Consider the following 14,367-nt stretch of genomic DNA (forward strand, 5'->3'; position numbering starts at 1 on the left):
TATAAAATGACACAGTTTAGTATGGATTGTTAATAAAAATAAAACGTAGGTGTATTTTAGAATATGAGGACATTATAACTTCCCGTTGCAGATCATTTTCTAGCAAATCTAAAATAAAAGAGTTCTTGTCGCATGCAGTCGAGTTCTATAGTTCTTGATACTTTTTAATAAGAGTTCTATTGATTTTGCCAAAAAAGTCCATTGAAAAAATTATCTGCTAATTTTCCAAAATCTCGGAGTTCCGGTTTATTTAAAATATTTTTTTAATAGTTCTGAGCATACTGAAGCATTTTCTAAAGAGTTCCTGACATTAGCAATGTTGTACCATTGTTTAAAAAATTAATACCGCTCGAAAACCGAGTATTTAGAGAGAATAGGGTGATATGCTGTACGAAATGTCGCAGTTTCGGTTTATCTAAAATATTTCTCGAATAGTTCTGAACATACTAAAGCATTTTCTAAAGAGTTCCTGACTCTGGCAATGTTGTATAATTGTTTAAAAAATGTAATACCGCTCGAAAACCGAGTATTTAGAGAGAATAGGGTGATATGCTGTACAAAATGTCGCAGTTCCGGTTTATCTAAAATATTTCTCGAATAGTTCTAAACATACTAAAGCATTTTCTAAAGAGTTCCCAACCCTGGCAATGTCGTATGATTGTTTAAAAAATTAATACCGCTCGGAAACCGAGTATTTAGAGAGAATAGGGTGATATGCTGTACAAAATGTCGCAGTTCCGGTTTATCTAAAATATTTCTCGAATGTTCTAAACATACTAAAGCATTTTCTAAAGAGTTCCCGACCCTGGCAATGTCATATGATTGTTTAAAAAATTAATACCGCTCGAAAACCGAGTATTTAGAGAGAATAGGGTGATATGCTGTACGAAATGTCGCAGTTTCGGTTTATCTAAAATATTTCTCGAATAGTTCTGAACATACTAAAGCATTTTATAAAAAGTTCCCGACCCTGGCAATGTCGTATGATTGTTTAAAAAATTAATACCGCTTGAAAACAATCATACGACATTGCCAGGGTCGGAACTTTTTAGAAAATGCTTTAGTATGTTCAGAACTATTTGAAAAATATTTTAGATAAACCGGAACTGCGATATTTCGTACAACATATCACACTATTCTCTCTAAGTACTCGGTTTTTGGGCGGTATTAATTTTTTAAACAATGGTACAACATTGCTAATGTCAGGAACTCTTTAGAAAATGCTTCAGTATGCTCAGAACTATTCAAAAAATATTTTAAATAAACCGGAACTCCGAGATTTCGGAAAATTAGCAGATAATTTTTTCAATGGACTTTTTTGGCAAAATCAACAGAACTATTATTAAAAAGTATCAAGAACTATAGAACTCGACTGCATGCGACAAGAACTCTTTTTTATTTTTGATTTGCTAGAAAATGATCTGCTACGGGAAGTTAGCAGATCATTTTTTCGATCGACTGTTTTTTGGATAAAATCACCAGAACTATTACTAAAAAATATCAGGAACTATAGAACTCGACTGCATGCGACAAAAACTGCCTTTTATTTTTGATCTGCTGGAAAATGATATGCCAACTTCACAGACACTGTTGGAATGTTCCGGCGACGCTTCCAGACACGAGGAAAGCAGCCATTTTGGAAACATCAGAGAAAGCCTTTTCAGGTTTAATACAAGAAGCCACTTATGAACTGTGGAGAAATCTAATTGTGGCATGGTTTGTGAGACCATTTATAATTACTATTCTGTATTGTCTGATGAGATCTGCTATTACAAGGTAACCGTTTTTTTCACATTCACGAGTACGGACGTTAGACTTTCATCTAACGTTACATTAGGACGGACGTTAGACTTTCATTCATCTAACGTTCATTATGGATCCGCAATGGATCTTTATTTCTCTAACGGTTACAAAATTCAACTTGCTGAAATCACGATCGAGAGCAAGTGAATCGTAGAGTTGTGCACAATTTATTTCGAGTCAATTAATAAATGAGCTTATTCAACTTTTATATACATTATTCAGTTTGTCGATTGCAATCAATTCTTTTTATAGATAACAAAATGTAAATAATTCTTCAACTTGCGTGCGTTTAAGAAAGTTTGATCAAAACGAAACTATTATATCATTTGAATTCAGATAACACTAACATACATGCGTATATGCGTCGCTCTCATGAATCAGTAATAACAACGTTAAGGGGATGCTGGAGCCGTCTGTTTTACCGGCATTTTTTGTCGGCACGTAGCGTCGTATTAATTTGACAGAATTAAAAATCCTTCTCCAGAATTGCAGTACATACATTAATGATGCGGGGGAACTCTGATTTTATATAGAAAACAAGAAAAAATTACGGAAGTACAGATTTCCTTATCCTACTTTTATCCCAATATGGCGTCTCGAGTTGCGGCAAGCTGTCAGCTCGTCACAAGATGTATTTCATATAAGAGATATACCATTGGTACGAACGCGAAAACAAGTTCCCCCGAATTGCACAACAAGAAAAACATCGATAAACCCTCCAAATCAAGATTTGGAAGCGTAATATAAAAGTATAATGTCGACGTGCATCGTGCGTATGTGTGCGTGCAATGTAGCGTGCTATCCTTGTCTATATCTTTGTCTATACAAGGACAGATATAGTTCGCCGGTCTTCTTTACCGACGCCGATCGAGTTCGGCTACGGCTCCAGTATCCCCAATTAAGATTCTTTGAGCTTACAAGTTCTAATTTTCTTTCATTGTCTTGCTCGTTATTAGTGGACTCAATCCACGCAGATTAAAGAACATTATTTTTCGAAACATAACCATTTACGAGCAGTTAAATTGACACGCTGATTCCATGCATTTTATTGCTTTATTTGCTTTAAACTATTTTTTGCTGTATATTTCTTCATATATATTATGTATTGTGTATTCAAATTGAAACGATTTTCTTTTCTTGATAGAATTTAAAACTGTTGATGCTTGATTATACTTTATTACAATAAGATCAGATAATTCAAGATACGTCTCACTTTCACATAAGTGTCGCATTACCATACAAGATACATTTTCTTCTAAATAATTATTGTAAGATAGAGACTTTTACAATATCAAGAAAGAGATCCGTTCCGATTAATTGATTTATTATTGACATTGTTTTTGATACAACTAAATTTCTTGTAACCAAAAAAGGAAAGTTTATATGTCATATATGTATTACACTTAATTCAAACTGCGTTTAACTATTCTGTTGTAAGAATACTGGTAAGGTTTTGTGGCAGTTTTCCTTACCCTTGCAAGAAATGTTGGTATTCATTGAATATTTCTGCCATTTATAAGTTTCTTTCGATAAATAAATCACGGTACACAATTTCTCTCTCCATACACAGATTCGTTATATTTGTTCCTTTTTCATCTAGATCACGAGGCCAGGCTCGTGCGCGAGCTTGTTCCAAACACAAGATAAGTACAGGATATTAGATAATTTTTCCAAGGAAGAATTAATTAAATATATTTATTAATGATTGTCTTCTCTGTGACAATTCAGATAGCACCGTGTCTAAAATCGAGACATAAGACGTTATTAAGATGTATTTTTGTCGTCATTTCATAAGACGTCTAAAAGATGTCTCAAAGATGTCTTTAAGACGTCATATGTCCCAATTTTGGATATACATGCTGTCTGGGAAGTAAACGTATTTTAATATTTTATTTGTGCATTTTACGCATTAACATATAAAGTGGATAAAATTAAGATATTTTAAATTTTTAGAATATGTTCTAATCTAAGAAAGTATCGTGTAAACTACGCTTTATACATATAAACTTTGCAGAGCTTTCAATCGCTCGTGCATGAAGGCGCAACAGAATGCTTCTCCGAAGAGCGCTTATGCCCGAAAGAAGAAAAAAAAGAAAAAGAAGAAAAAGCAGCAATCGAAAAGGTCCATGTCAAGTAGCTTGGATTCGTATCTGAGCTTTGCCAGCAACTCTAGACCGAATTCCGGATCATTAACCAGTTCTTTCGGTACTCTGATTTCAAGCCAATCATCGTCGAAGTCGTCGGGTGATTCCTCCGATAAATCCACGGCCAAGTCGGAGGCTTCGACGTTGAAGAGGAAAGTTGATCGCGGGCCGCTGAAGGTGTCAATCAACGAGACGGCGGAACTGATTGAGGATCGTAACGAGGAATTGTTCAGTATAAGCGACGAATGATCTCGCAGTGATAACGTCACTGCCAAAGAATGAATTGAACCGATAATTCTAATTATTGCGAAATTATTTTGAATGTCAGGTTCCTACGTTTGACTAATTATGATTAGATATTACGACAATTAGCTAAGCTTTGATTAGCTAACCAAGACGCAGTTTGAAAATATCTGAGGAGGAAGTTTTTTATCTATTCAACTTTTATAATCATTATTTATATGTTAAACTGCATTTTATATCTTTCATACTTTCATATATAAAATTATTTATAAGGGTATAAGTGTAGCTAAATTTCTGATATGTTGACACTTGTCGAGAAAGAACGGTTCTGAGTTCTGAGTTAATCGAAGAATTATACGAAATTAAAGCGATTGCGATATATTCCGGGAAGTCCAGTGTTATCGCGAACGACACAAATACGTCTTGTAGAGTTCTTAGGGAACAAACATCTTTTTTTTATAAAAAAATCGTATATCATCGATATATTATAATGAGTAAAAACAACATGATATGTTAACATGATATGTTATAAATTATAATCACGCATTGGTTTAGCACAAATATCCATTAGCAAGCAGAAAACGTCCGTTTCTCTCTCTCTCTCTCTCTCTCTCTCTCTCTTTTATTTTTTTTCTTTTCATTGAAGATGTTGGCTGCATTCGGGGAGCGCGCTATTAGCGCTATTTGCTTATTCTATCCTTGTTTTACATTTAATGAGCGATAAAGATAGAATGATACAATAGCGCTAATAGCACGCTCTCCGAATGCAGCCGTTATATGCTTATTACACATGCAATAAAATAGCATAATCAAATTTAACTTACGTTACAATTCCGAAAGATCTCCGTCTAATGGAATAAAGTTGTACCGGCAGTAAGGTACTTTATTCTAATAAAAGAATAACTTTAAAGTCAACAATAATTATTTTATTAATAACACGCACCAACGGTATTCACTTATGGACCCACTTTTCTAGACGCCTAAATCACCTATTTCCACAAAAATTGCAAATATAATCATTTTCTGCCGCTGCAATTTTACTTGTTCTGCCAATATTTCGAATTTCAATTTTATTTGTCTCTCGAATGCCTCGTGAAATTTATGTTCTCATTCTCATCTCGCGATCGATTACCGCGTTTGCATCAGTATATCTCAAACACGTAGATTAGAAGTATTGTGAAAAACTTGCGTTCCGCAACGTTTCAGTCGCACTTTAATCTGTCATCGTGTTAAGGATCCAGTCCATGTAGTAAGCGACTTTGGTGTAGACTCCGGGGAAGCCCTCGGTGCCGCACTGTCTGTCCAGTCCGAAGCTGACTACGCCGTGTTGGATGATGCGAACTGACCTGCCGTTGTATATACCACCCGCTTGAAGAGGTCCACCGCTGTCGCCGAAGCAGGAGTCCACGTTCATTTGGCCGCCGGCACACAACTGCTTGTACCAAATCTGTGTGGTCCGTTTGTATATTTCTTTACACTGGTCATTGTTCATCAGCGGCAACTTCGCCTGCAGGAGGTCCTGACTGCGCAGACCCAATTCCGTCACGCCCCAGCCGGTCACTACAGCCTGTCCATCAGAAGAAAAATTTTGAAATAGAAGTGAATCAATCTTTATAAAATCGAGAGATAAATCTTTAAATATCAAAACAAAATTCTTTAGGAACAACTAAAGAATGTTTCTTGGAAAACTTTGATGGATTATAGAATCGAAGAGACATGGTTGCAAAATATTCTAATTTAAGAGAGAGAAAGAGAGGGAATATATATATATGAGAAATGTTATTTAAATATTGCTTTGTCTAGTTATTGTCAAATTAGTAGTAGTAGATTTGAATACTTTAAAATATAAAATAAATGTAATTCTCGCAAATCTGCTCGTCTACTTCTTCCGTTATTACTTCCTGACTGGAAGAATTAAGTGGAAAGAATGTATATTAATTATTCTCTCACCTTTTTATTATTTAGTATCGCCGCAGTACCAAAGGGCAGACAAATGGGCTTGGCATTCCTAGGCGTGAAGTTTACGGAATCGTTCAATCTGATAAGCGCGATGTCATTGTGCAGGTTCGTTCTCGTGTAATCCGGATGGAAGTGGACGCTATCCACGCCGAAATTCTGATACTGCTCCGACTGCTCGGCACAAAAAACCTCTTGCCCATTGTTATCTCTCTCGCAATCACGTTCCTTGCTTATATCGTGATCTCCTATTCTGACGCCTATTAATCTGCGACCTGGAGAATAACGATACGGATTACACGAATTTATACCAATTACAAGAAACAATTAATAAACCTCCCTTAAAAACAAATATTTCAAATGTCGGTAAATGTTTACAATTAGGGCCTGACCTCCGATGACCTTGACTTTGACATATGTTGTCAAGGTCACCCTCCTGAGTGACCTTCAGAAGGTTTTAGTCGGGGGTCGCTTTTTATTAAAAAGTTATTAACAAAAAAAAATTTGGCGACCTCACCGATTTCAATGACCTTGATATATGTTGTCAAGGTCATGATTCCGAGTGACCTTCAGAAGGTTTTAGCCGTCGCTCGTTATTCGTTAAAAAGTTATTAACAAAAAAAGTTTGGAAAATACGTAGTTTAGATGACGCGCTTTACAAATATTTAACTGTTTAAAGCGCGTCACTAATCTACATAGGTTAAGGAGTACAGAAGGGCGACCTTGACAACATATGTCAAGGTCAAGGTCATCGGAGGTCAGGCCCTAATTGTAAACATTTACCCAAATATCTTTCAAACTTTATTTTTTTTATATCCTTGATTTCTTTTTTATATTTAAACCAATTTTTGTTATGTTTACGGCTATATAAGTTTTCCTTACCCGCTGGAAGTGACATGACGCAATGAGCAGCGGTGAGGATATAACGCGAGGAGATGATCGTGCCGCCGCAAAGAAATTCCGGATTCGGTCTTCCGGTGTCGTATTCGATTAACGCCATCCATGGATACTGGAAAATTCCAGTTTTGCTGCCGCCGACCACCTTCTGCTGGTTGATAGGCCCGCACGCTACATGATTCAATAGACGTAGTTTCGGGTGATTTGTTACATCTGGTGGACTTGGATCAGTGTCTGGGGCTGTCGTCGTCGTTGTTGTTGCCTATTGCCAAAAAGTAATATTTAATATGAGAAAAAATGGAAAAGCAACACTTAAATTTAATTTTTACGAAGAAGCGAAAATTCAACTATCTTACAATTATACAAACAATTTATAAGTGTTTTACAAACATGCACCCTACGCATAATTGTCCAATTATTACAAACGCGCGTCCACAAAGTAATATTAAAAATCCTTAAAAATGGGAGAATTGTGCGTAGAAATATTTTCATTACTTTGTTCTGAAAATATATATCCTTAAGATTAAAATAAGACAGCTTTTGATTGCAGGAAAATCTCTGATTTTGTCGTTACGCGCGGTATAATAAAAAATTTTACAAACAAATTTCAACGAATAATAAAGCTCTATAACTCGATGTCCTGCTAATACAACGAGATCGGGATAAAACGGAAACTCGAGGTCACAGATATCTGTTTCAGTATTATTTCAGAAGACGATTAAACGGTTCGCAGCGACGACGCATCCTTATAACGTACACGAATGACGACATAATGCGATATGTATATGTATAATGTGATATATCACGTGGAAATGATAAAAAGTCATCCGAAACGCATTAATCTCGATGTCCTTGATGAGAACCAATCAATCAATAAATCAATAAATAATCTTCTGACATTTCAAAAATTTATTTACGAAACTAGCAATGAATCGGAAACAAATAGAAGAATAAAATCATTAATACAAATTTGCTACAATAATTTAGTTGCAAAAGAAGTGTGTTTTTTTAAGCATTATAGTTCTTAATTAGAATCTCTTTTTGCTTTCTAGTTTATTCTGTTTACTTTTTAATTAAATTAGCTTTAAGGGGATGCTGTAGTGGCAGTAATTAGTAATTACCGACATTTTTTTGAACACACATAATTTTGAATTGGCTTTACGGAATTAAAAAAACTTTTTTACAATTAAAGTACGCACAAAAACGGAGGGTGTTGCAGTAGAGTTTACATCAAAAACAAAAAAAAATAAAAATTTCGGCATATAGGAGCTGTCACTGACGACAATATTTGCTTAATACAAAAATACTGCAGTTTATGTATATAATGAGATTACAGCACCCTTAAGGAAAACATTTAAGAACAACAATATCGTGAAATTAGAACTAAGATAAAAGTCTAGAAAAAAAAGTTATATGCATTGCTCAACTTTTATATATGCAAAAGCACATGCAGGTTGATATGATGAGTAGTATTGCGTGTAGCGAGAGATGGTGCAGCAATCGAACAAGGACAGATGTGATTTCGTTAGACAAAGACAGATACAGGAAAAACAAAATTAGAAATGTTGACATTATCGACATCGAGGAAGTTCGGCCGTCACTCCAGCATCCCCTTAAGTAAAATTAAATTAAATTCTTTTTCTTGAATTAGAAATTGTGGATTACACGTTAATTAAATTTACTTTATTACTTTATTTGCTTTCAATAAATTATAGTTAGTTCTAAGTTAATGTTTTTATCAATAAATTAATGCGTCTAGATCAAGTTCAATTACCTGGTTGCAACAAACCTTTGGGTAAATGCCCTCAAAGCCACATTGTGAGTTTCTAAGAGTTCGCAACGCCTCTGCCGAAAGTGGTCTTGGACCTCTCAGAATTGTTATAATCTCTGGACAATTGCGAATGTTAATGCAATCAGCACTTCCATTCGAGCACCTTATCTCTGTAACAGTAAATCATTGTTTAATTTACTCAATCAATATTTTTAAGTAACAATTTTCTAAGGACAAAATTCACATTTTATCGAAGTTTAAAATGAATCTTTTAGAATGGATCGCATGACCAATTTTCAAACGTACATATGTAGAAATAATTTAAATTATCTCAAATGGAACATTCATCTGGAAAAGCATCGCGATGTAAATACAAATATATGATAAAAGTCTTGGATGCATTAAATTTTTAATATGTCAATTAATTGTGTCAAATGTAATTCTTACGATTTAAAATAAGAACATGAATTTTTAAAAAATTTGATCAAGCAAGAATTTGCTGTTAGAACTGACGTATTTTTCAAATGAAAATGCTCATGCAACGAAGAACTGACGTTAGAATTGACGTCTAATGAACCACTCACGTGCATCGATTGTTGATAGAGCGAGGAAAAGGACGAGCGTCCCGATGAACATCATGTTTATTTGTGGTATCAGCATACAACTCTTCGCCAATCAATCTCGAAATTACTTTCTGGCTATTCTTCTTTCGATCCCTCTTCTCTCTTCTCTCTATCACGGATCAGTGCAAGCCGGGGATTTTCCTATTTTGCTCCGATGGTTCTTACCGATTAGCGCGCTTCGGTCAGAGAGCTCGCCCTTTGTTGAGCAATGCGATAAATCCCACTCGCTATTCGCGTCGGTTTCTCGTGACAAGTCCGCACTCAATCCGAGGTGTATCACGGGTCAGACCAAAACCAGTACTAATCGGCTGCTTGTGAGTCGCCAATCGACTAAGCTCCTTCACCACTTGCTGGACCTATTAAATCTGTCAGTTTGGTGGGGACGATCGTCGATTATGATCCATCGGTTGCCGTGATTCGTAACGGCCAATTAAAGCTGAATCTGGCGATTCGTGCCTTGCGGAAATGCGCGAATTTTTATCGTTGAGAATAATTCGTTATGATGCAAATTAATAGTTCCAGGAATGTTGATATTGATGCTGTTTACGTACATCCGGTTCACAGAAATAATGTTATATGTCTGTATAGAGTAAATTTTTCTTTTGAATTCACGCTTTCGATAAATTTAGAATCGACCTGCAGTTTTGAAAGATTTTTATAATTTTTATCTAGAGAATTAATTTTTATTTTGTACGTTGTACATTATATTATTCTGTTACCAGTTTTCTTTAAAAATTTGATTTTTAATTTATTTAAAACTTTCAGTGTTTAACCTTTTATTAATTACATTTTAAAAGTTATAGATAGATCTTTCTCTTACTTTATCATTTGCGTTTGAAGAATTATGCAATAAACTTTAAACACTGGCGACACTGCACATGCATATGTTTCTCTATAAACGATTTCAAGAATCATTTCATGTTATTTCACAATTAAGTTCTAAAATCATGGAAGCTAGATAAACATATATTTACTACTGTTGCTAAATTGATCTTAATTAACGGCGTAATTTTTTGAAAAAAACATATTTGTTCATTAAAATAAAAATTTTAAAAAACGACAAAATTAATCTTCTTCTAGAAAGGAAATTAATGTCGTTTATAAATAAAATTAAAATAAAGGCAAAGTGGAGTAGCAGGAATTTTTTCTGAAAGATAAACGTAGAGAGGAGATATGAGGAATGAGAGAGTAAAATAAAAGGGAAAGAGGCAGAGAAAAAACCGGTTGGATATTGGAATAATTAAAGTTTATTCTCGTTCGGAAAATGATAACTCCAAGAAGTCTCGCAAGAAAAAATCGATCGAGAATAGCGCATGATTTTTGTAATCACTGGGATTTTCCCGAAATAACATTACTGCACGATTGAGCTCAGGCAGGAGTGTTGTCTTGTTAAAATGTGCAACTATTAAGAGTCGTCTACAATACACAGAGTAACCGTGAAGTAAAGAGTAAGAGTAAACGTAAGAGGGCTATTTTCGGTTTAAGAAAGTTGGCGTGAAGGCGTAAGCGAAATAAATTAATTTTATTTCTTACTCCTACTCTTATTCTTACACTTACGCTCGGCCAATCAGGACGCAACAGGCTATAATGCTTACTCTTGCCTACTCTTATTTTTTACTCCACGCTTACTCTGTGTATTGTAGACGACGCTTTAGTCATCGTTGACAGATGAGGAAAGTTACGACAAAATATCAGCACTTTCCTCAGCAAACTTACTACCGATTGCGTTACCAAGGACGTCGTGTATCTCTTTACATATTTGTTATTCAACTTAGCAGAATCTTTAAACGTATCGTCATGATTTATGACCGCAACAAAATGCGAAGATTCGTTTAGGAAGTTCTTCGTAATATTGAAAAAGCATTTATTACTGTAAGGCGATTAGTACAATCAATGAATTAATGATTAATTGGCACATGATTAATAATAAATAATTAATTGACCACTGAGTTTTTGAGAATTACTTTTTTGTAAAGCTTGAAGAGGAAATTTTTCATGGTTTGTCGACTTATCTTTCAAAATAATATGAAAATTTTAAGGGCCGGGGTATTTTTGTCTACAATGCTGTTTTTGGAAGTGATTTTTAAAATAGAATAAATTTAAAACTTTTAAGTTTTCTTTCAGAAATGTTTTACATATATTTATTATGTTGCTTTAAAAACATATGTAAATTTTGTTGGAAAAAAAATATTTAACATGAGATTTTGTACGCTTAGGCACAATGGTGCGCCCTTGATTGGCAACCAGTGTTGCGGATGTTATATGTATCTGAAAAAAAACCAAACATATTTTTAATTTGTATGAGTGTTGTGAGGATTGGTACCAGAATTGAAATAATTATTTATTTTTATTTTTATAACTCGCTGAAAAGGAAAAAACGTAAGGAAAATTGACAATTAACATTTAGCATGTCGCTATTTTGTACAAAAAAAATTTTTTTTGCCAAATCTGGTACCAATTCTTACAACACTCACATTATAGATGAAGAATATATTTGGTTGTTTTTTTTCAAATACATACAACGTCCGCAACTCTGGTCGCCAATCAAAAGGGCACCATGTTGCCCGGTTGTACAAAACCATATGTTAAATTTCTTTTTTTTCTAACAGAATTTATACATGTTTTTAAAGCAACAATAAATACGTGTAAAAAATTTCAGAAAAAAACTTGAACAGTTTTAAATTTATTTTATTCTAAAAATTACCTCCAAAAAGAGTACTCTAGACAAAAATAGAAATCTTCTATTTTTCTTCTTAAATCTTTAGAAATTATTAAAATTAGTATTAATTAATTTTATTTTCTAGCACAGTCGTCTTTGAATACGCTTTTTGAAGTTGCTTGGGCGTAGAGGCGTAGACCACTGTAACGCCGCGTGTAGGAGAGACCGGGGTTAACTCGACACTATTTTTTCAAAGGCAATTTTTAATATTTAATTAAAATTTTTAGGCAAATTTAATGGTATATATTTAAAGAGTGTTCCTTCAGGTACAAAATTGATTCAAAAAGTTTTGCTGTACGTCGTTTTGTTTTGCCGCCAGGAAAGGAAAAGTGACGCAAAGACAAATTTTCGAATTAAAAAATGCCGGGGTAAACTCGACACCCCGCCGGAGCAAACTCACCTTGTCTGATCGACACAATTTGATCTGGAACATATTTTTTACTGTCTGAAAATAAAAATAAATTGTTTATTGTGTATTTAAAAAGTACAAAAATTCGGAATAGAGTAGCTAGAATCATTTGAAATAATGAGCACAAAAATTGTCAAACTTTCAATTATCTTCATCTAAACTCATGTCTGAAAAACAATTAATGCAGGTAAACTCGCGATCGGACGTGCGCATACATTTGTCATAAGGGTTGCATGACAAGCATCGTTTGTTACTGGAAGCCGACGAAACGGCGTGGTGTTGACTTTGCCCCAGACGTCGTTTTTCACCTTTGTCACTTCAAAAACATGAAAATTTTGAAAATATCCATAAACGATTATCGGATTCATATAGAGCATCAAATTTCCCATAAAAATCACTTACATGTATTAGGTTTGCAAGAGTAAAGCTCGATGAAAGAGTAGAAATTTTCGACAGATCAGAAATAGTATAATATTGTACAACTATAAATATAAGAATTATAAGATATTTTTATAGAGAAACATATCTCTATTCAAAGTTATCGATGTAAACATTGAATACATCCACAATACGATACTTTCAGATGTAAAATTCAAATTGAATATGAAACAAGACCAAACTCTCCTGCACTATTCTGACTAACAGCGTAAACTGCTGATACGGTTTATATCCTTTCCTATTGTCTAACAACAACAACAACAAGGTATACTGGCTAAACAATAATATTTTTCTACCTGAATGTAAAATGTATAAAAGTCCAATTTTTTTCAGCTAATATGTTCTACAGCACGGTTTCCTTGCCAAGACATCTTATCCGTCAAATTTGCATACTCTGCTATATACGGTAAAAATTTAAACACTATTTGTATGCATTTCGCATTAATATTCATTTACATAAAAACAATGACAATCGATAGATTATTATTGATATTAGTAATAAAACTAATAAAAATTTACAAAGAAATAAGAACGTTAATGAAAGAGAAATTAAATATTTTTACACATAAAGTGTGACAATATTTTTTTAGAAATTACTTCAGTTAAACTAGAATAAAATATATATTTAACCCTTAGCTGGCACTGTGGGGTATTAAATGCCCCACCCTAGTTCAGCTCTAATTTAAGCCCCCCTATAGTACGAAAATGGTACTAAAAAATGGAAGAGTTAAAATAGAAGAGTTATGAATTTTTGAGTAAAAACAGTTATTTTTTTGTTTCCTTTTACGTTCTCCAATTCTTTTCATACTTAATATTACATTTTATCAAAATATAACCTGTGACATTTGTTAAAATAACATTCGAAGACTATCTTGGAATTTTTTTAAGTAAAAAGAAATCAATAGCTTCCTCGCAGCAAGCATATTTTAGTGGTAGGGTCTGAAACGGCCCCAGTGTGCCAGTTATGTGATTCTGGTGAAGTGTGCCAGCTAAGGGTTAATTTTTATTGACATATTTAACTTTTTTAAATTTTAGTACCAAAAAAAAGTTGTTGTCCGCACATTTACAAAGTGTATGCGAAGGTCCGGAGATAGCTGTGTATAATACATTTCTTCAAAGTACCGGTACCGGTACTATATCTTATGCGGTGATTATTGCTGTGGGCTCACTAGAAAAAAGAGTATTTGCCGAAAGCAAATTTATCGACATGTATGAATATGTTTCGTTTTGCCACGATAGAAACTATATGTTGAATATTTTAGATTATATAGTAATTGTATGCCTAGTAAAAATTGATCTATAATACAATCTGAAATTGTATGTATCCATCTTGATACCCAAATTGGGTACTAAGCGTCTTATCA

The 14,367-nt window shown here is 34.0% G+C and overlaps 1 protein-coding gene across 2 annotated transcripts; it reads right to left on the reverse strand.

The window, feature by feature from the left end:
- Positions 1-5,094: 5,094 nt before the first annotated feature.
- On the reverse strand, positions 5,095-9,778 carry LOC112468823 (CLIP domain-containing serine protease 2-like). Of its 2 annotated transcripts, none has more exons than XM_025038184.1 (5): positions 9,399-9,778; positions 8,833-8,984; positions 7,029-7,305; positions 6,141-6,421; positions 5,095-5,757 (listed from the first exon to the last, which is right to left on the reverse strand). In XM_025038184.1, the coding sequence occupies exons 1-5, from the start codon at positions 9,472-9,474 to the stop codon at positions 5,404-5,406; spliced, it is 1,140 nt and encodes a 379-aa protein (XP_024893952.1). In that variant the 5' UTR covers positions 9,475-9,778; the 3' UTR covers positions 5,095-5,403. The 2 variants fall into 2 exon arrangements, with proteins under 2 accessions (XP_024893952.1, XP_024893951.1); XM_025038183.1 differs by having other exon boundaries at positions 8,818-8,984.
- Positions 9,779-14,367: the final 4,589 nt, after the last annotated feature.

Source organism: Temnothorax curvispinosus, unplaced genomic scaffold (assembly GCF_003070985.1).
Source record: "Temnothorax curvispinosus isolate PA1 unplaced genomic scaffold, ASM307098v1 QBEX01002126.1, whole genome shotgun sequence".
Classification (NCBI taxonomy): Eukaryota; Metazoa; Arthropoda; class Insecta; order Hymenoptera; family Formicidae; genus Temnothorax; species Temnothorax curvispinosus.